Consider the following 17,340-nt stretch of genomic DNA (forward strand, 5'->3'; position numbering starts at 1 on the left):
GGTTTTACATGTATTCACAGGTAAAATTTGTAACTGGATAATTGTAGAACGATTTCTCTGGTTAAACAAAAAACCCAAACTATGTTGGTTTAACGTCAACATGCATACCCACGTGTAGCAAAAGTTAAGTCTCGCACGACCTAGACCCAAAATCTACCTTAGATAATATTTTCCTTTTTCGAAGCTTAAGAGAATGTTATAATGCCGATGAACTATTTTTTGAAGACATCAGCCTTAATACCTTAGTATAGACTAAGTTAACGTCGCTATGTACAATTTTAGTAATAAGAGTACAATTTCAATATCTCTGTATCACATGTCGGACTTGCGATGTTTAATGTGGGTCTTTTAATATTACTTATAAGGAAGGGGATTGATATTTTGGGAGATCGAACCATTTTTAGGGGGCTTGTTGAACCTTTACAGAACAAACAAGTAAAAGTAAACAAATCGATACTTAAGTAACAGGAAGTAATAAACAGTAGAAAATAACAATCGATTACAAACAATGGAAGTATTCGTACTGTGAACTATTGAGTATAAAACCGGCTAATCAACTTGTCCTTTAAATATCACGCACTACTGCTTTCCTGAAATGGAGTTTGGGAGTGGAAACTAAATAGTGTTTTATTTCACGTTAATTGCGTACTGTACGTCCATAGGTTGTCCCTCTAGAAGTGCCTGTGTGGAGGCGGACATGTCCCCGGAATATGCAGACAGCTGTAGTAATGCCGACAGGTCGGTATCATTGCTAAACATGTCCAAGATACTGGATAAGTCCTCAAGACCAGAGTTGAGCACCGCCGTCAAGTTTAGGTTCCCGTCTGTAAACACCAAACAGATTTATTGAAAATACTAACAGTCAAATTCTGACATCACAGACATGATACTGAGATCGAATAAAGTCATTATTTCAGTGTAAAGTATCACAGTGTGATAATTGAAGTATTGCCCGTTGTAACGTTGAACTACTTTGGCTGTTATAGTACGCATATTGAGGACCACTAACCTGATCCAATGGCGTCCGCCGCTGATTTAAGTTGATCTGCCAAACCCATTATTGTCTGCCAATCAGTGAAGTTTGGAGCGAAACTTTGTATGATTGGATTTAGGAACATCAGTAATCCATCAACACTGCAACAAACACAAAATCCTTCTGATCTATGGAGTTAGGCTTATTGATATTTGATGCTGCGTTCAGTGATTAAAACAAGAGGCCCAATGGGCCTGCATCGCTCACCTGGTATAAAACTCACACTTGTAACCTTAAAAGTGATCTAAAATAAAGCTACAGGCAAAATATCAGTATTTATGATTAAAATTCATTCAAAAGACCCTGTTATTTTTTTTAAAAACATTTCAGCCCTATGATTGAAAGTCGAACAAAGTCATTATGTTGAACACATTGTATATAGCCTTTCATCTCAGGATGCAACTTACAAAGTATAAACAGCCTGGGACCCATGGTTATTCATAAGAGGTTGTTTAAAGATTTTAAACAAATTTGACCCCTGTGACCTTGAATATAAGTCAAAGTCATTCACTTTAACAAACATAGTAGTCCTTGATCCCAGCATATGCTACTGACTAAATATTAACATCCTGAGCCTTTTGGTCATTCAGAAAAAAGTTGTTGAAATATTTTGAACATATTTGCTCCTTGTGACCTTGAATATGATTCGAGGTCATACATTTAAACAAACTTGGTAGCCCTTGATCCTGGTATACTACTGACTAAATATCATCACCCAGGGCATTTTGGTTATTCAGAAGAAGTTGTTTAAAGTTTTTAACATATTTGACCCCTGTGACCTTGAATATGGGTGAAGGTCATTTATTTGAACAAACTTTGTAGCCCTTTATCTCAGCATGCTACTGGCCAAATATCATTACCCTGGGCATTTTGGTTATTGAGAAGAAGTTGTTTAAAGTTTTTAACATATTTGACCCCTGTGACCTTGAAAATGGGTGAAGGTCATTCATTTGAACAAACTTTGTAGCCCTTCATTTCAGCATGCTACTGGCCAAATATCATTACCCTGGGCATTTTGGTTATTGAGAAGAAGTTGTTTAAAGTTTTTAACATATTTGACCTCTGTGACCTTGACAATGGGTGCAGGTCATTCATTTGAACAACTTTGTAGCCCTTCATATCAGCATGCTACTCGCCAAATATTATCACCCAGGGCATTTTGGTTGTTCAGAAAAAGCTGTTTAAAGGTTTTTTAAGACAATTGACCCCTGTGACCTTGAATATAATTGAAGGTCATTCATTTGAACAAACTTGGTAGCCCTTCACCCAAGCATGCTACTGGCAAAATATCATCTCCCTGGGCAGTTTGATTATTGAGAAGAAGATGTTTAATTTTTTTTTAACATATTTGACCCCTGTGACATTGAAAATAGGTGAAGGTAATTAATTTTAACAAAATTTGTAGCCCTTCATCCCAGTTTGCTTCTGGCCAAATATCGACACCCTAGGCCTTTCGGTTGTTGAGAAGAAGTTGTTTAAAGTAAAATATTGACGCCGGACGACGGACGGACGGACGACGGACGCCGTGCAACGGCATTAGCTCACTTGGCACTTCATGCCAGGTGAGCTAATAAAATAGAGCACAAGTATTGAAATTGTTAATGAAAACTAAGAAAACAAAACCCCCTCCTCAAACAAACAAACAAAACAAAACCAACAAAATGTCAGAATTTTAAAGAACAAACAGGGAATACTTATAATGCATCCTTTAATATGCTCCATGATTGCGCCACAGAAAACTGGCATTCGAAACGTTTCAGACTTCAGTTTAGGAATAATCACTTTCAGTAGAGTCGAAATGTCGGGATGGCCTTTTACATACCTCGAGGATTCAAACGACTGCATCTGAGTGAAGAGATCTACAAAGCCAGGTAGTTTGTTCAGCAATGAGGGAAGGTCCTGTAACATTGTCGTGGAGGAAAACATGTTTACGATGGATGAGGTACCAGACAGCACATCTACCATGGAAGCGATGTCCTCTAGGGCATCCCCTAATTCGTACGTTTGCGTTAATGTTGTCAGTGTTTTCGCCTGAAAGGAAGAGAGATTAGGAGACATTACCCGTCACCTCGCACAACGATCTTAACCGAAGATGATATTGTCTATATGGCCAATCGTTTGGTCGACAAAATTTTGATATCTTTTGATCATGTCATTATTGGAATTCAAATGGGGACTAAATAACAACTACTTACATATATACAGATAATAAACTCGAAACGATAAACACGTGTTCCTAGAACTACAAGTATCCTCACGTGTTAACAATTAAACATTGAACATCTCTTCTTCCTCAGCTGGACTACTGAGACTTACCTACAGTATGACAATAAAGGTAAGTAGCGTAGTAAAGTATAAAGACTTAAGTCTGAGTAAATACTCAAAGTAATTAAGCAAGGACTACATTAACAGTATTCTGCCAGTAATGTTGTGATGTAAAAACGTAATGTTGATATTCTGTAAATATTGCTAGGATGTAAAGACAACAGATTTGTGTTCTGTCAATAATAAAGCGATACAACAACAATACTGTCTTTAATATGTCAATAATGTAGCGATACAACAACATTAATGTCATTAATGTGTCAATAATGTAGCGATACAACAACAATAATGTCATTAATATGTCAATAATTTGCGATACAACAACAATAATGTCATTAATGTGTCAATAATGTAGCGATACAACAACAATAATGTAATTAATGTTTCAATAATGTAGCGATACAACAACATTAATGTCATTAAAGTGTCAATAATGTAGCGATACAACAAAAATAATGTCATTAATGGGTCAATAATGTAGCGATACAACAACAATGATGTCATTTATGTGTCAATAATGTAGCGATACAACAAAAATGATGTCATTAATGTGTCAATAATGTAGCGATCCAACAACAATAATGTCATTAATGTGGCGAGAATGTAGCGATACAACAACAATAATGTAATTAATGTGTCAATAATGTAGCGATAAAACAACAATAATGTCATTAATGTGTAAATAATGTAGCGATACAACAACAATGATGTCATTAATGTGTCAATAATGTAGCGATAAAACAACAATAATGTCATTAATGTGTAAATAATGAAGCGATACAACAACAATAATTTCATTAATGTGGCAATAATGTAGGGATACAACAACAATAATGTCATTAATGTGTAAATAATGTAGCGATACAACAACAATGATGTCATTAATGTGTCAATAATGTAGCGATAAAACAACAATAATGTCATTAATGTGTAAATAATGTAGCGATACAACAACAATGATGTCATTAATGTGTCAATAATGTAGTGTTACAACAACAATAATGTCATTAATGTGTAAATAATGTAGCGATACAACAACAATGATGTCATTAATGTGTCAATAATGTAGCGATACAACAACAATGATGTCATTAATGTGTCAATAATGAAGCGATGTAAAGACAAGGTTAAGTCATTTAAGACAATTTCGAGAGGATGTTTAGTATTTTCACATTATTTATATATTACAAAGATATATTTATTACACATGGCTGTACAGTAAATTAGCTGATATATCTACATAGAAACAAACAATAACAGTATTCTGCCTCGCTGTCGTTTTAACTATTACCATCTAATCATAGTTTATTTAGATTACTGATACAATAAGTCTTTTTGTTGCATTACGTCATCGAATAGAACGACTACCATGATCATTATTTGGCAATACCCACCAATATAATGATGGCCCACAAGTCATCATTATGTCAACAACTCAATTCTCTCCTCTTTGAACGATAAAGTATTATTGACGCTATCATCTACTTGTTCATGTTGTGGCATGTTTTAACTGGATTCAGGCATTCTTTTATGTACTTTAAAAGTCCACCAGGACGTGTAAGATGGCAATGGGTGTGTACCTATACTTTAGTCGACATGTGTCCATATTTACACTTCCCCTCTCCTAACACAAATCTCTAAAACCTGTGTGATGTGTAAATATGGGAAACACTATTCGGGACGCCCTAAATAAACTCACACACGATTTTTACGAAAAAATCAATTAGATCGCAGAATATACATCGATCAGTTATCTTGTTTTAAAAAAATGACAAAATTATGCAGTACTACTAGGTAATGTGGAATGTACACTAAATACAATGACGATGTCATTCTGACTTAAGTATGGGCTTTGTTGTTTTTATTAATATGATATCCAAAATAATAACGATAACCTGATCGAAGTATCAAAACTGTTATGCTATATATTACACACTTCCACAAATGAAAAATAAACAGATAATAACACGTTTAAACCTTGCTAATAGTTAAACTCTTGATATTGTATATCAACCCAATATTATACATATATTCATGAAATATGACTATAATTGCTGTTCTTGTATACAAAAAGGACTATAGTTGTTTTTCTTGTATACAATTAGGACAATAATTGCTGTTCTTGTATACAATTAGGACAATAATTGCTGTTCTTGTATACAAATAGGACAATAATTGCTGTTCTTGTATACAAGTAGGACAATAATTGCTGTTTTTGTATACAAATAGGACAATAATTGCCGTTCTTGTATACAAAAATGACAATAATTGCTGTTCTTGTATACAATTAGGACAATAATTGCTGTTCTTGTATACAATTAGGACAATAGTTGCCGTTATTGTATACGAATAGGACAATAATTGCTGTTCTTGTATACAAATAGGACAATAACTGCTGTTCTTGTATACAATAAGGACAATAATTGCTTTTCTCGTATACGAATAGGACAATAATTGCTGTTCTTGTATACAAATAGGACTTTAATTGCTTTTCTTGTATACAATTAGGACAATTATTGCTGTTCCCGTATACGAATAGGACAATAATTGCCGTTCTTGTATACAAAAATGACAATAATTGCTGTTCTTGTATACAATTAGGACAATAATTGCTGTTCTTGTATACAATTAGGACAATAGTTGCCGTTATTGTATACGAATAGGACAATAATTGCTGTTCTTGTATACAAATAGGACAATAACTGCTGTTCTTGTATACAATAAGGACAATAATTGCTTTTCTCGTATACGAATAGGACAATAATTGCTGTTCTTGTATACAAATAGGACTTTAATTGCTTTTCTTGTATACAATTAGGACAATTATTGCTGTTCCCGTATACGAATAGGACAATAATTGCCGTTCTTGTATACAAAAATGACAATAATTGCTGTTCTTGTATACAATTAGGACAATAATTGCTGTTCTTGTATACAATTAGGACAATAGTTGCCGTTATTGTATACGAATAGGACAATAATTGCTGTTCTTGTATACAAATAGGACAATAACTGCTGTTCTTGTATACAATAAGGACAATAATTGCTGTTCTTGTATACAAATAGGACAATAATTGCTGTTCTTGTATACAAATAGGACTTTAATTGCAGTTCTTGAATACAAATACGACAATAATTGCCGTTCTTGTATACAATTAGGACAATAATTGCTGTTCTTGTATACAATTAGGACAATAGTTGCCGTTATTGTATACAAATAGGACAATAATTGCTGTTCTTGTATACAAATAGGACTTTAATTGCAGTTCTTGAATACAAATACGACAATAATTGCCGTTCTTGTATACAATTAGGACTATAATTGCTCTTCTCGTATACAAATAAGATTATAATTGCTGTTCTCGTATACAAATAGGACAAAAATTGCTGTTCCTGTATACAAACTTTTCGGTTTATTTGTGATGCCCAGAATAGGAGACTTTGCTTTCGAATATTAACATATTGCATATATAATACACTGCGAGCTTGAAACAATTATATAAATATATATCTAAAGATAAGTTAATCAGTGTGTAACGTATTACGGGTATTACATATAATCCTATTACACATTGTCCTGGTATAACATATAATCCTATTACACATTGTCCTGGTATTACATATAATCCTATTACACATTGTCCTGGTATTACATATAATCCTATTACACATTGTCCTGGTTTTACATATTATCCTATTACACATTGTCCTGGTATAACATATAATCCTATTACACATTGTCCTGGTGTTCAGTATTTGAGTACGATTTGGTATCGATTTCGATCATGAACGGGTGTGCTTCTGGTATAACTAGACAACACTCATTCTGGTCATATGTTCGATGATTCTAGTTCCACCCTATGTTGTTTTTTGCTCAGATTAGACGAATTAAACATCGTCTTTGCAAGCGTAATAATTGAAAAGCAAGGAGAAAAACTGCTGATGTTTATCGCCATATGATGCATTATATGGAGCAACCTGCGCGCAGTCTATGGTTGATTATCACTTACAATGTTCCCCACAGTGCTCCTAGTATACTGTTGTAGTATATAAACTAATCTGAGTTAATAATACATTTGTCAACGTTTCAGAACAGATATAACACACCACTACTCTTGTATAAACCTAATCACCAGCTGGAATCGATCACACACTGTGGTGCTTATAATTAAACTCACAGTTTTAATCAATTACCGTTTTCATATCATAAATACAAAACATTGTTATTGCATATAATTATAAAAATATTTTAATATTTATACACTGGAGTAAAATATTCACCGTTGTTCTCTGAATACAGGAAATCGCAATGGGATGTAAGTATAAACCTATTTTATCACATTGTCAACTCACTATTCGTATGATGGCGGCGATGTCCATCTGTGACTGTACGGTGTCTGTAATGGCGGGAATCTTGTCGCTGTCTATGAAGCACAGTTCCTCGGAAATTTGGCTGATATTGGTGCTCTTGTCAAAAATCATATATTTCTTTAGTTCTTCAGCGTTACACACGATATACCGTAAGTCTATGCCACCGATGGACTGAAAAATCTGCAAAAAAATCAAAAAGTAAAAGTTAGGCACTCAAGTGAAGCCGCTGAATCGTCATTCAACTGTATTATAGTGTACAACATTGGCGAGGAGTATTTCTCTAGTAATTCATAGAAGACATTGTTTTACCTCAATGTTTAATTTGTGGTCACCTGAATAAAATAAAACTAAAAACCGATAATTGTCTTATCATGGATGTGTCCTTTACTTATTTTACTAGTCTATTTAACTTACACGAAACACGTCGATGGACGCATTGAGAAATGCATCAGCTACCTCAGGCGACATGATCTTCAGTTCGTCCACCAACACACCCTTTACTTTATTAGCATCTTTTAGCAGCTTTCTAACAGTGAAGGTGTCATTTCCTAGATAACACGTACAGACAAAAGTTAATTTATAATCTCATTCATAAAAGTATTGGTACACTGCCGTAATTTACAGAAATGTCATCGCACTTTATCTATATTTCACTAGACACTAAATATTGTTACTTCCATGGATACTTAATATCATTACTACACTGAATACTTCATATCTCTACTGCACTGGATACTAAATGTAATTAATACACTGAATACTCAATATCACTACTACACTGGATACTAAATATTACTACCACACTGGATACTAAATATCACTACACTGGATACTTAATATCACTACTTCACTGGATACTTAATATCACTACTTCACTGGATACTAAATATCACTACACTGGATACTAAATATCTCTACTACACTGGATACTAAATATCACTACTACACTGGATACTAAATATCTCTACTACACTGGATACTACATATCACCACTACACTGGATACTGGATATCTCTACTACAATGGATACTAAATATCCCTACTACACTGGATACTAAATATCGCTACCACACTGGATACTAAATATCACTACCACACTGGATACTAAATATCTCTACTGCACTGTATACTAAATATATCTACTACACTGGATACTAAATATCACCACTACACTGGATACTAAATATCACTACCACACTGGATACTAAAAATCACTACTGCACTGGATATTAAATATCACTACCACACTGGATACTAAATATCTCTACTGCACTGACTACACTGGATACTTAATATCACTACCACACTGGATACTTAATATCTCTACTACACTGGATACTAAATATCTCTACTACACTGGATACTTAATATCATTACTACACTGGATACTAAATATCACTACTACACTGGATACTAAATATCACTACACTTGATACTAAATATCTCTACTACACTGGATACTAAATATCACTACTACACTGGATACTAAATATCACTACTCTTGATCCTAAATATCTCTACTACACTGGATACTACATATCACCACTACACTGGATACTGGATATCTCTGCTACAATGGATACTAAATATCCCTACTCCCCTGGATACTAAATATCACTACCACACTGGATACTAAATATCTCTACTACACTGGATACTAAATATCACTACACTGGATACTAAATATCTCTACTACACTGGATACTAAAAATCTCTACTACACTGGATACTGGATAATGTAACGGGCGGAATGCTGTGCTGGTTGCCTTCGGCATGGTATTCCAGTGAGATAGCAAATTAAAGTCGGCATCAGATCTAAGCTATCACAAGGAGGCAAATACACCAACATATCCTGTCTTCGGCACACACACACACATACACACACATGCACGCTTACACATCACCCACGAAGACACGTCCTTAAATGACATTACCTGGTAACAGGACGTTAAACAATATCAAATCAAATCAGCTTGGTTCAAATATTTAAAAAAAACAATCTTTGCTGTTTTTCATTATAATTGTATCCCAGCAATAAAATTGGAGGAACCTTCGAATATATGTGTAGTCGCACATTAGGAGGTTTGTTCGCCAACTCATTCCATGCCCCCTCCCCCTGCCTCCACCAATGATAATAGTGAAACCTGTAAAAAGAGCCAGTCATGGATGCAGTGCTTAAGTATTGTGATATTAAGGTTTTAACCTATTCACAAAGCCTTACCCAAAGCAGTCAGCAGGCCTGGCAGTGCCGTCCCATCAGAACTATTTGTTGGACTAAGAAGTATGTTCATTCCCTTCACAACTTTAACACTGCTTTCTAATGTTTGTAACGCTTGTACCGACGTTTCAGCGGTTAAATATGGCTGTAAATCGGAAACCAAAGACGTCAATCTGAAAAGAAATGGATGATGTCATTAAATTAATAGGAAATTACAAATAATTCAAATTCAACTTAATGTTACCATGACATGATACGTGTTAACATGGCCCAATAAATCTTCACAAAGGATGATATATTGTAATCTTTTATTCTAGGTTATTTCTTGTCAATAGTTTTAAAGACTGGAATATTATCACGTGACCTGAAGATAAGTGTTCTTCAACTTTCAAACGGTAACTTACTCATTACTAAATCACTGGTCTAGACTTTTAACTGAGTTTTACTTTGTAACCTTAACTGGTGCATTATCAAGTAAGTTTTTAAACTACCTTAATATTTGTTTTAGATTATGCTATATTAATATATAACGATGTCAATTTCTATTGTTTGATATATTTGCATGTAGGTACATCACACTGATGTCATTACATGTAGGTACATCACACTGATGTCATTACATTGATGAACAGTTTTTCATGAAACTGAAAGCTTTCTATGATATATTTTATTGAGATAACTAATATAATCATGGATATAATGTTTGCGTAAATAATTAATATGTATATTTTATTTTAGCTTACATATATATTTCACAAACAATAGAACCTTGCGGAAGGTTAGCTGTTTTAGCTTAATATGTACATTGTAATTTACACTCAACAAATAAAGTTTATTATCATTATTATTATATGATATAAGTTGACATAACCTACTTTAAAACGACATTGTCAGTGATTGAGTTAATGATATATTTCCTCTGAAAGTGTATTTGATGGTATGTTGAGCTATACGTACTTGGAAGCTGATGCTTGGCGTTGCTGTATGGTAGACTGTTCCTCGCAGGGATTCTGAAGACTACACACTGTGGACTGTATGAATGGCAGCATTCCCGCACTAGGCATGGCTTTTTCGGCATAGGAACCTGAAACAATGGCAACACACAATCGTTAATCATCACACCATTTATAGTCATAAACATATCTTATACAAGAGCTATGTTTATTTCTGCAACACAATAGGGTATCCATTTATCGAACAGTAGTTAAAACAAAGTCATGTCAGAATATAAGTCGCTCATACACCCAATAGAGATGGTGCTTACATATATTATCTCATAATAAAATGAACTTTACGTAAATGTATATATACACTATTGCAGGGCTGTTAAGGTTCTGTTTCCATTATGGTGTATATTTCTATTTAAACACTTACATGTGTTTTTTTCATTGCCTGGCGTTCCATGTCTCACCAGAGCGACGATGCCAAATATTATCAACGGCCAGATGATCTCCAGAAGCAAAACATGCTGAAAAAAGTGGATATTGTTAGTCTAAATATGTTCTTCGAATGAGGTCATGATCGATTAGGACAGTAATTAAATAATTACAAAAATAAACTTATTCCTCTCCTGTGTCTGTTAAAATTGTCGATTTGTGATGTCATATCTAAATTTTCAACATGGTTACACTTATGATATTAAATATTATTAAATGTAAATAAGTAAGTACCGCAATCTTCAAAAAAAAAACAAAGGCGAAAACTCCCTGGTATGTGAAGGGACAACACATGCAATATCTCCTTGATATGTGAAGGGACAATACAGGCGATATTTCCTTTATATGTGAAGGGACAACACAAGCAATATCTCATTGATATGTGAAGGGACAATACAGGCGATATCTCCTAAATATGTGAAGGGACAACACATGTGATATCTACTGATATGTGAAGGGACAACACAAGCGATATCTCCTTGATATCTGAAGGGACAACACAGGCGATATCTCCTTGATATCTGAAGGGACAACACAGACGATATATACAGTTATGTGAAGGGACAACACATGTGATATCTACTGATATGTGAAGGGACAACACAAGCGATATCTCCTTGATATCTGAAGGGACAACATAGGCGATATCTCCTTGATATCTGAAGGGACAACACAGGCGATATATATAGTTATGTGAAGGGACAACACATGTGATATCTACTGACATGTGAAGGGACAACACCTGTGAAGGGACAACACATGTGATATCTACTGATATTTGAAGGGACAACACAAGCGATATCTCCTTGATATCTGAAGGGACAACACAGGCGATATCTCCTTAATATGTGAAGGGACAACACGTAATATCTACTGATATGTGAAGGGAATAACACAGGCGATATCAACTGTTATGTGAAGAGAATAGCACAGGAGATATCTATTGATATGTGAAGGGATAACACAGGTGATATCCACTGCGATGTGAAGGGAATAACACAGTCGATATCAACTGTTATGTGGAGGGACCACCCAGGCGATATCTCCTGATATGAGAAGGGACAACACAGGCGATATATACTGATATGTAAAGGGAATAACACAGGCGATATATACAGTTATGTGAAGGGACAACACATGTGATATCTACCGACATGTGAAGGGACAACACCTGTGAAGGGATAGCACAGGCGATATCTGCTAATACGTGAAGGGAATAACACAGGCGATATCTACTGATATGTGAAGGGACAGCACAGGTGATATCTACTAACATGTGAAGGGACAACACAGGTGATATCTACTGATATGTGAAGGGACAACACAGGTGAAATATACTGACATGTGAAGGGACAACACAGGTGATATCTACTGACATGTGAAGGGACAACACATGTGATATCTACTGATATGTGAAGGGAATAACACAGGCGATATCTACTGACATGTGAAGGGACAACACAGGTGATATCTACTGACATGTGAAGGGACAAAACAGGTGATATCTACTGACATGTGAAGGGACAACACAGGTGATATCTTCTGATATGTGAACGGAAAACACAGGTGATATCTACTGACATGTGAAGGGACAACACAGGTGATATCTACTGACATGTGAAGGGACAACACAGGTGATATCTACGGACATGTGAAGGGACACAGGTAATATCTCCGTAATATGTCAAAGGACACCATGTACACTTGCAATACCTTCCCTAGAGACTGCACAACACTTTCACTTTACAGTACGAAGTATAGAGAAAACTTAACGTAAACGCTTTAAATTTAACAAAGAAAGTATTTAGAGAAACAACAATAGATGTAGCAATTGAAATAGTGTACAGGTAAGTATAATTATAACTGACGTGTCTGGACGGTTAAACAGAATACTGTCTATTTTTTTTATATCGAAATTACATTAACAAAATAATTAAAAAGATAGAAAATAAAAAAATGAACATGAATGTCCATTTATTTGTTTATAGCATTGATACCGGCATTAAAATGTGAGCCAGTCATTTAAATTTAAAATGATTGGCAAACACTACATTTTCTTATTGCGAAATTTTAACTGCGTGTGATTCATTTTCATAAAATGGCTGACATACTCAGTTCCCCTTCAACGACACAAAGAGATCTGGCGTTAAGGATGGGTGGGCTTGTGTATTACTTAAGATGTTACGCAATAGTAGATATTTTCCTTAGATATATATTTCCAAAAGTTGTTTATTGATCACCGATTTCTTGATAAAGAAAAACCAACGTTTAGAGCTTGGAAAATCTTGTCAACATCTATATGGTGATTTCGACTGTGTTTAAAATTGCTTACAAATTTTTCATCCTACTGCGCAATAAAATGGGTCTCCTCTTTAGTTTCTGAAGTGGCAAGTATTATTTAGTAAACTTGCATAAAGGGAAATAAAAATAAGCTACAGCAACGTACAACTTAAACCACCCCACTTTTACAAAAGTGGCCTTTCAATTGAACTGTAACTTTCACGCACTCGAATGAAGAATTACACTTTTGGTTATTATGATGAAACCTCTTGTTTAGAACAACATATTTTCTATTATTCAACGAAAAAAAAGGTCTATCATCAACGATTCCTCACAAATGCATGCTAAGTATTTCCTATTTCAAGTAAACAGATAAAACGGGTTACAGCATTAATACGGTAGAGTAAGCGTTAATACGGTAGAGCAAGCGTTAATATGGTATGGTAAGCGTTAATACTGTAGAGTAAGCGGTTATACTGTAGAGTAAGCGTAGATCAAAAACGATACTAGACATCACCAGGAACCAAGTGGACACAAAAGTACAACAGAAATATAACATGAAACTCTACGAAAACATCATATAAATAAACCTGTTTTGCAAGACGCATAAAATAATAATATATTCCAATGTTAAACGATTAGAATGTTTAACGGGACTCGAAGTGTAATAATGTATTCGAAAGTTTTTTTCGAGACACATAATGTAATAATTTATTCGAAGGTTTAACTGGACGCATCATATAATGATATATTCGAAGGTTTAACGACACGCACAATGTAAGAATATAGTCGAATGTTTAACGACACCCTAAGTGTAAGAATATAGTCGAAGGTTTAACGACACCCACAGTGTAAGAATATATTCGAAGGTTTAACGACACCCACAGTGTAAGAATATAGTCGAAGGTTTAACGACACCCTAAGTGTAAGAATATAGTCGAAGGTTTAACGACACCCACAGTGTAAGAATATAGTAGAATGTTTAAAGACACCCACAGTGTAAGAATATAGTCGAAGGTTTAACGACACCCTAAGTGTAAGAATATAGTCGAAGGTTTAACGACACCCACAGTGTAAGAATATAGTCGAATGTTTAACCAGCGCGTAATGCAATAATATATTTAAATGTTTAAGGGGACACATAATGTAAGAATACATGTATGTTCGAATGCTTTACAGGACGCATTAAGGTATAATAAATCAAAATGCTTTACAGGACGCTTTAAGTTATAATAAATCAAAATGCTGAACGGGTCGCATAATATAAGGATATATTTGAATGTTCTACGGGATGCATACTGTGATAATTTATTCCATTGTTTGTACGGGAAGCATACTGTAAACAAATTTTCCATAGTTTTTACGGGAAGCATACTGTAGAAATATAAATGTAAGAATATTTTCGAATGTTTCATGGGACAAATAATGTAATAATGCATTCGAACGTCACTGGAAGCATGATGTAATAATATATTCGAATGCTTTTCGAGACGCATATTGTAATAATCTCTTCGACTGTTATTTTTCGGGGTAAATAGTGTAAATTATTTTGAATATTTTACGGGACACATACTGTAAGAATATGTTGAAATGCTTTACATGAGGCATATTGTAATAATAAATTATAATGTTTAACGGGACACAAAATGAAAGTAAAGGAGAATTGCCGAAAACTGCATATTCTGTGAGATAATTGACTAATCGGGGCCCGTAAATAGGACCGAGATCTGCTCTTTCCCTCAAAGAATGGACAGTTTAATTTAAACTTTATTTTATTGTCGGTATAATATTTCAGTAATACAAACATGAGTTACATATAGGATTCGATAAACAAGTCCAAATTACTGATGTTAATCCATTTCCTTCTTTTATAAAGCGGCGATTGGACGGCGCTGACTAATAGTATACGCATACATATAGGTACTGTACATGTATATGGAAGAGAAGAGGATGGGGGAGGCAGTGGGGAAGGAGGTGCACAAGGGGTCTAATGAAAAAGCTGTGTGGGAGTAGAATATGTGGCGGAGTAAATTAAATGCATTATAGTTGGACATTATGCTAAGAAGATGAAAAACCACTTACAACATTATTTTGGAAGATTTTTAATGTGAAGTTGTGTTGAACACATCTAAAGGAGAACAGCAGTGAAAATATACTAAAATGTCTCTTAAATTATATCTAATATAATTAAGAGATACGGAGGGTAACAAAAACGGAGTAGCCAAGCAATCAATAAATCACTGAACACCTAAACCAGCACTTGTGGTAGTTAAACTACGTGGCTTCCCGGGGGTGACTACTATATTTGTAACAATGGCTTGTTACCAGGCTTGTTACCATATCAGGGAGTGTCTTTGGGATTAATTCTACATCCAAGTATGAGTCATTGCGTGTTATGTTGGATTATTCCTGAAACAGCTGTAGATTATTTTCTTTTCATCAATCATCATATTCAAAAAATAATTGTGGTATTCCCTCGTCAAATCAATTTTTACCGTAGTCGGTTGGAATAATTTGTTCCCAAAGTCTTAATTCTCCTCATATATCTATCGGTGGTGTTTCGATGAAATATATTTAACTGTTAAATTGATATTTTATGTAGGTTTATCTGATAAAACCATATGTTGTCAGTAACTTGATGTGTTTTTTTCTTCTAAACTTAATTATTTCTGTAATATGTATCTTATAAACCGTACCGGGAATTCCTTGTTGGAGCTTTTTCTGATTGTTTGAGAAAGTCGCATATATTACAAACTGTATATAGATAACTGCTTACTTAATATACCTGCTGTAGAAAATACATACCGGTTCTCGCCTTCGAAGGATGACATTTTTCCATAACAGCTGCCCAAGCTGTTTCAGGGCTCCCATCGCAGCTCCGAGTACTGCTCCAAAACACGCACTTTAGGTCTACAAATATAGGAACGAAATCAAATAACGTACCTGTCTGTTCACTGATATGCTTATGCTATTTCCCTATACTTTCATGGATCTAATATACGGATACATCTTTCGTAATACACTCCCATGAAACAGACTGTGTCCGCCTTAATATTATTGTGAAATAACGTCGGTGTGGGAAGCTTGTTGTTATATGCATGGATAAGCATGATACTATAAAAACACCTTGACATTGAATTTTTCAATTGTCGCTAAAGCGTCTATTTATATCACTACGCATTGCGTAGGTGTAGCCATACCTGGCGTCATTTTTGCATAACAGTGACACACTGTGAATATGTTTGTTCTTTAATTCAGACTTATTATCAGTCAATATAAAGTACAAGTGCCATTGTTTCGTCCGAAATTGACCTAACGAATCTTTTAATTTTGCGTTTTAAATAGAGAACTAAAAGCTACAATGAATATGTTATACATTTTTTCAGGAAAGCCCTTGCATCACTGTCGATTAGACAGATAGTACGACCTGCCAAACATTAAACACAGAGAGTTAACCCCATACAAAAATCCATAACAATATCAGCAAGTATCAGCGACTAAAACATTAAACACAGAGAATTAACCCCATACAAAAATCCATTACAATATCAGAAAGTATCAGCGACTAAAACATTAAACACAGAGAGTTAACCCCATACAAAAATCCATAACAATATCAGCAAGTATCAGCGACTAAAACATTAAACACAGAGAGTTAACCCCATACAACAATCCAT

General features: G+C 34.6%; 1 protein-coding gene across 1 annotated transcript in view; it reads right to left on the reverse strand.

Annotated features, from left to right (window-relative positions):
• LOC110457515 overlaps window positions 1-16,713 on the reverse strand; it is a 33,346-nt gene extending 16,633 nt beyond the window's left edge. The window contains exons 1-10 of the mRNA XM_021508831.1: window positions 16,469-16,713; window positions 15,746-15,791; window positions 11,322-11,415; window positions 10,905-11,031; window positions 9,951-10,120; window positions 8,144-8,277; window positions 7,712-7,909; window positions 2,856-3,064; window positions 1,010-1,134; window positions 650-824 (exon numbers count right to left, since the gene is read on the reverse strand). Of these exons, the coding sequence (XP_021364506.1) occupies window positions 650-824; window positions 1,010-1,134; window positions 2,856-3,064; window positions 7,712-7,909; window positions 8,144-8,277; window positions 9,951-10,120; window positions 10,905-11,031; window positions 11,322-11,415; window positions 15,746-15,791; window positions 16,469-16,494 (1,304 nt within the window). The 5' untranslated portion in view covers window positions 16,495-16,713. The remainder of the gene's footprint in view (window positions 1-649; window positions 825-1,009; window positions 1,135-2,855; window positions 3,065-7,711; window positions 7,910-8,143; window positions 8,278-9,950; window positions 10,121-10,904; window positions 11,032-11,321; window positions 11,416-15,745; window positions 15,792-16,468) is intronic.
• Window positions 16,714-17,340: the final 627 nt, after the last annotated feature.

The sequence above is a fragment of the Mizuhopecten yessoensis genome, unplaced genomic scaffold, assembly GCF_002113885.1.
Source record: "Mizuhopecten yessoensis strain PY_sf001 unplaced genomic scaffold, ASM211388v2 scaffold9173, whole genome shotgun sequence".
NCBI classification, from domain to species: Eukaryota; Metazoa; Mollusca; class Bivalvia; order Pectinida; family Pectinidae; genus Mizuhopecten; species Mizuhopecten yessoensis.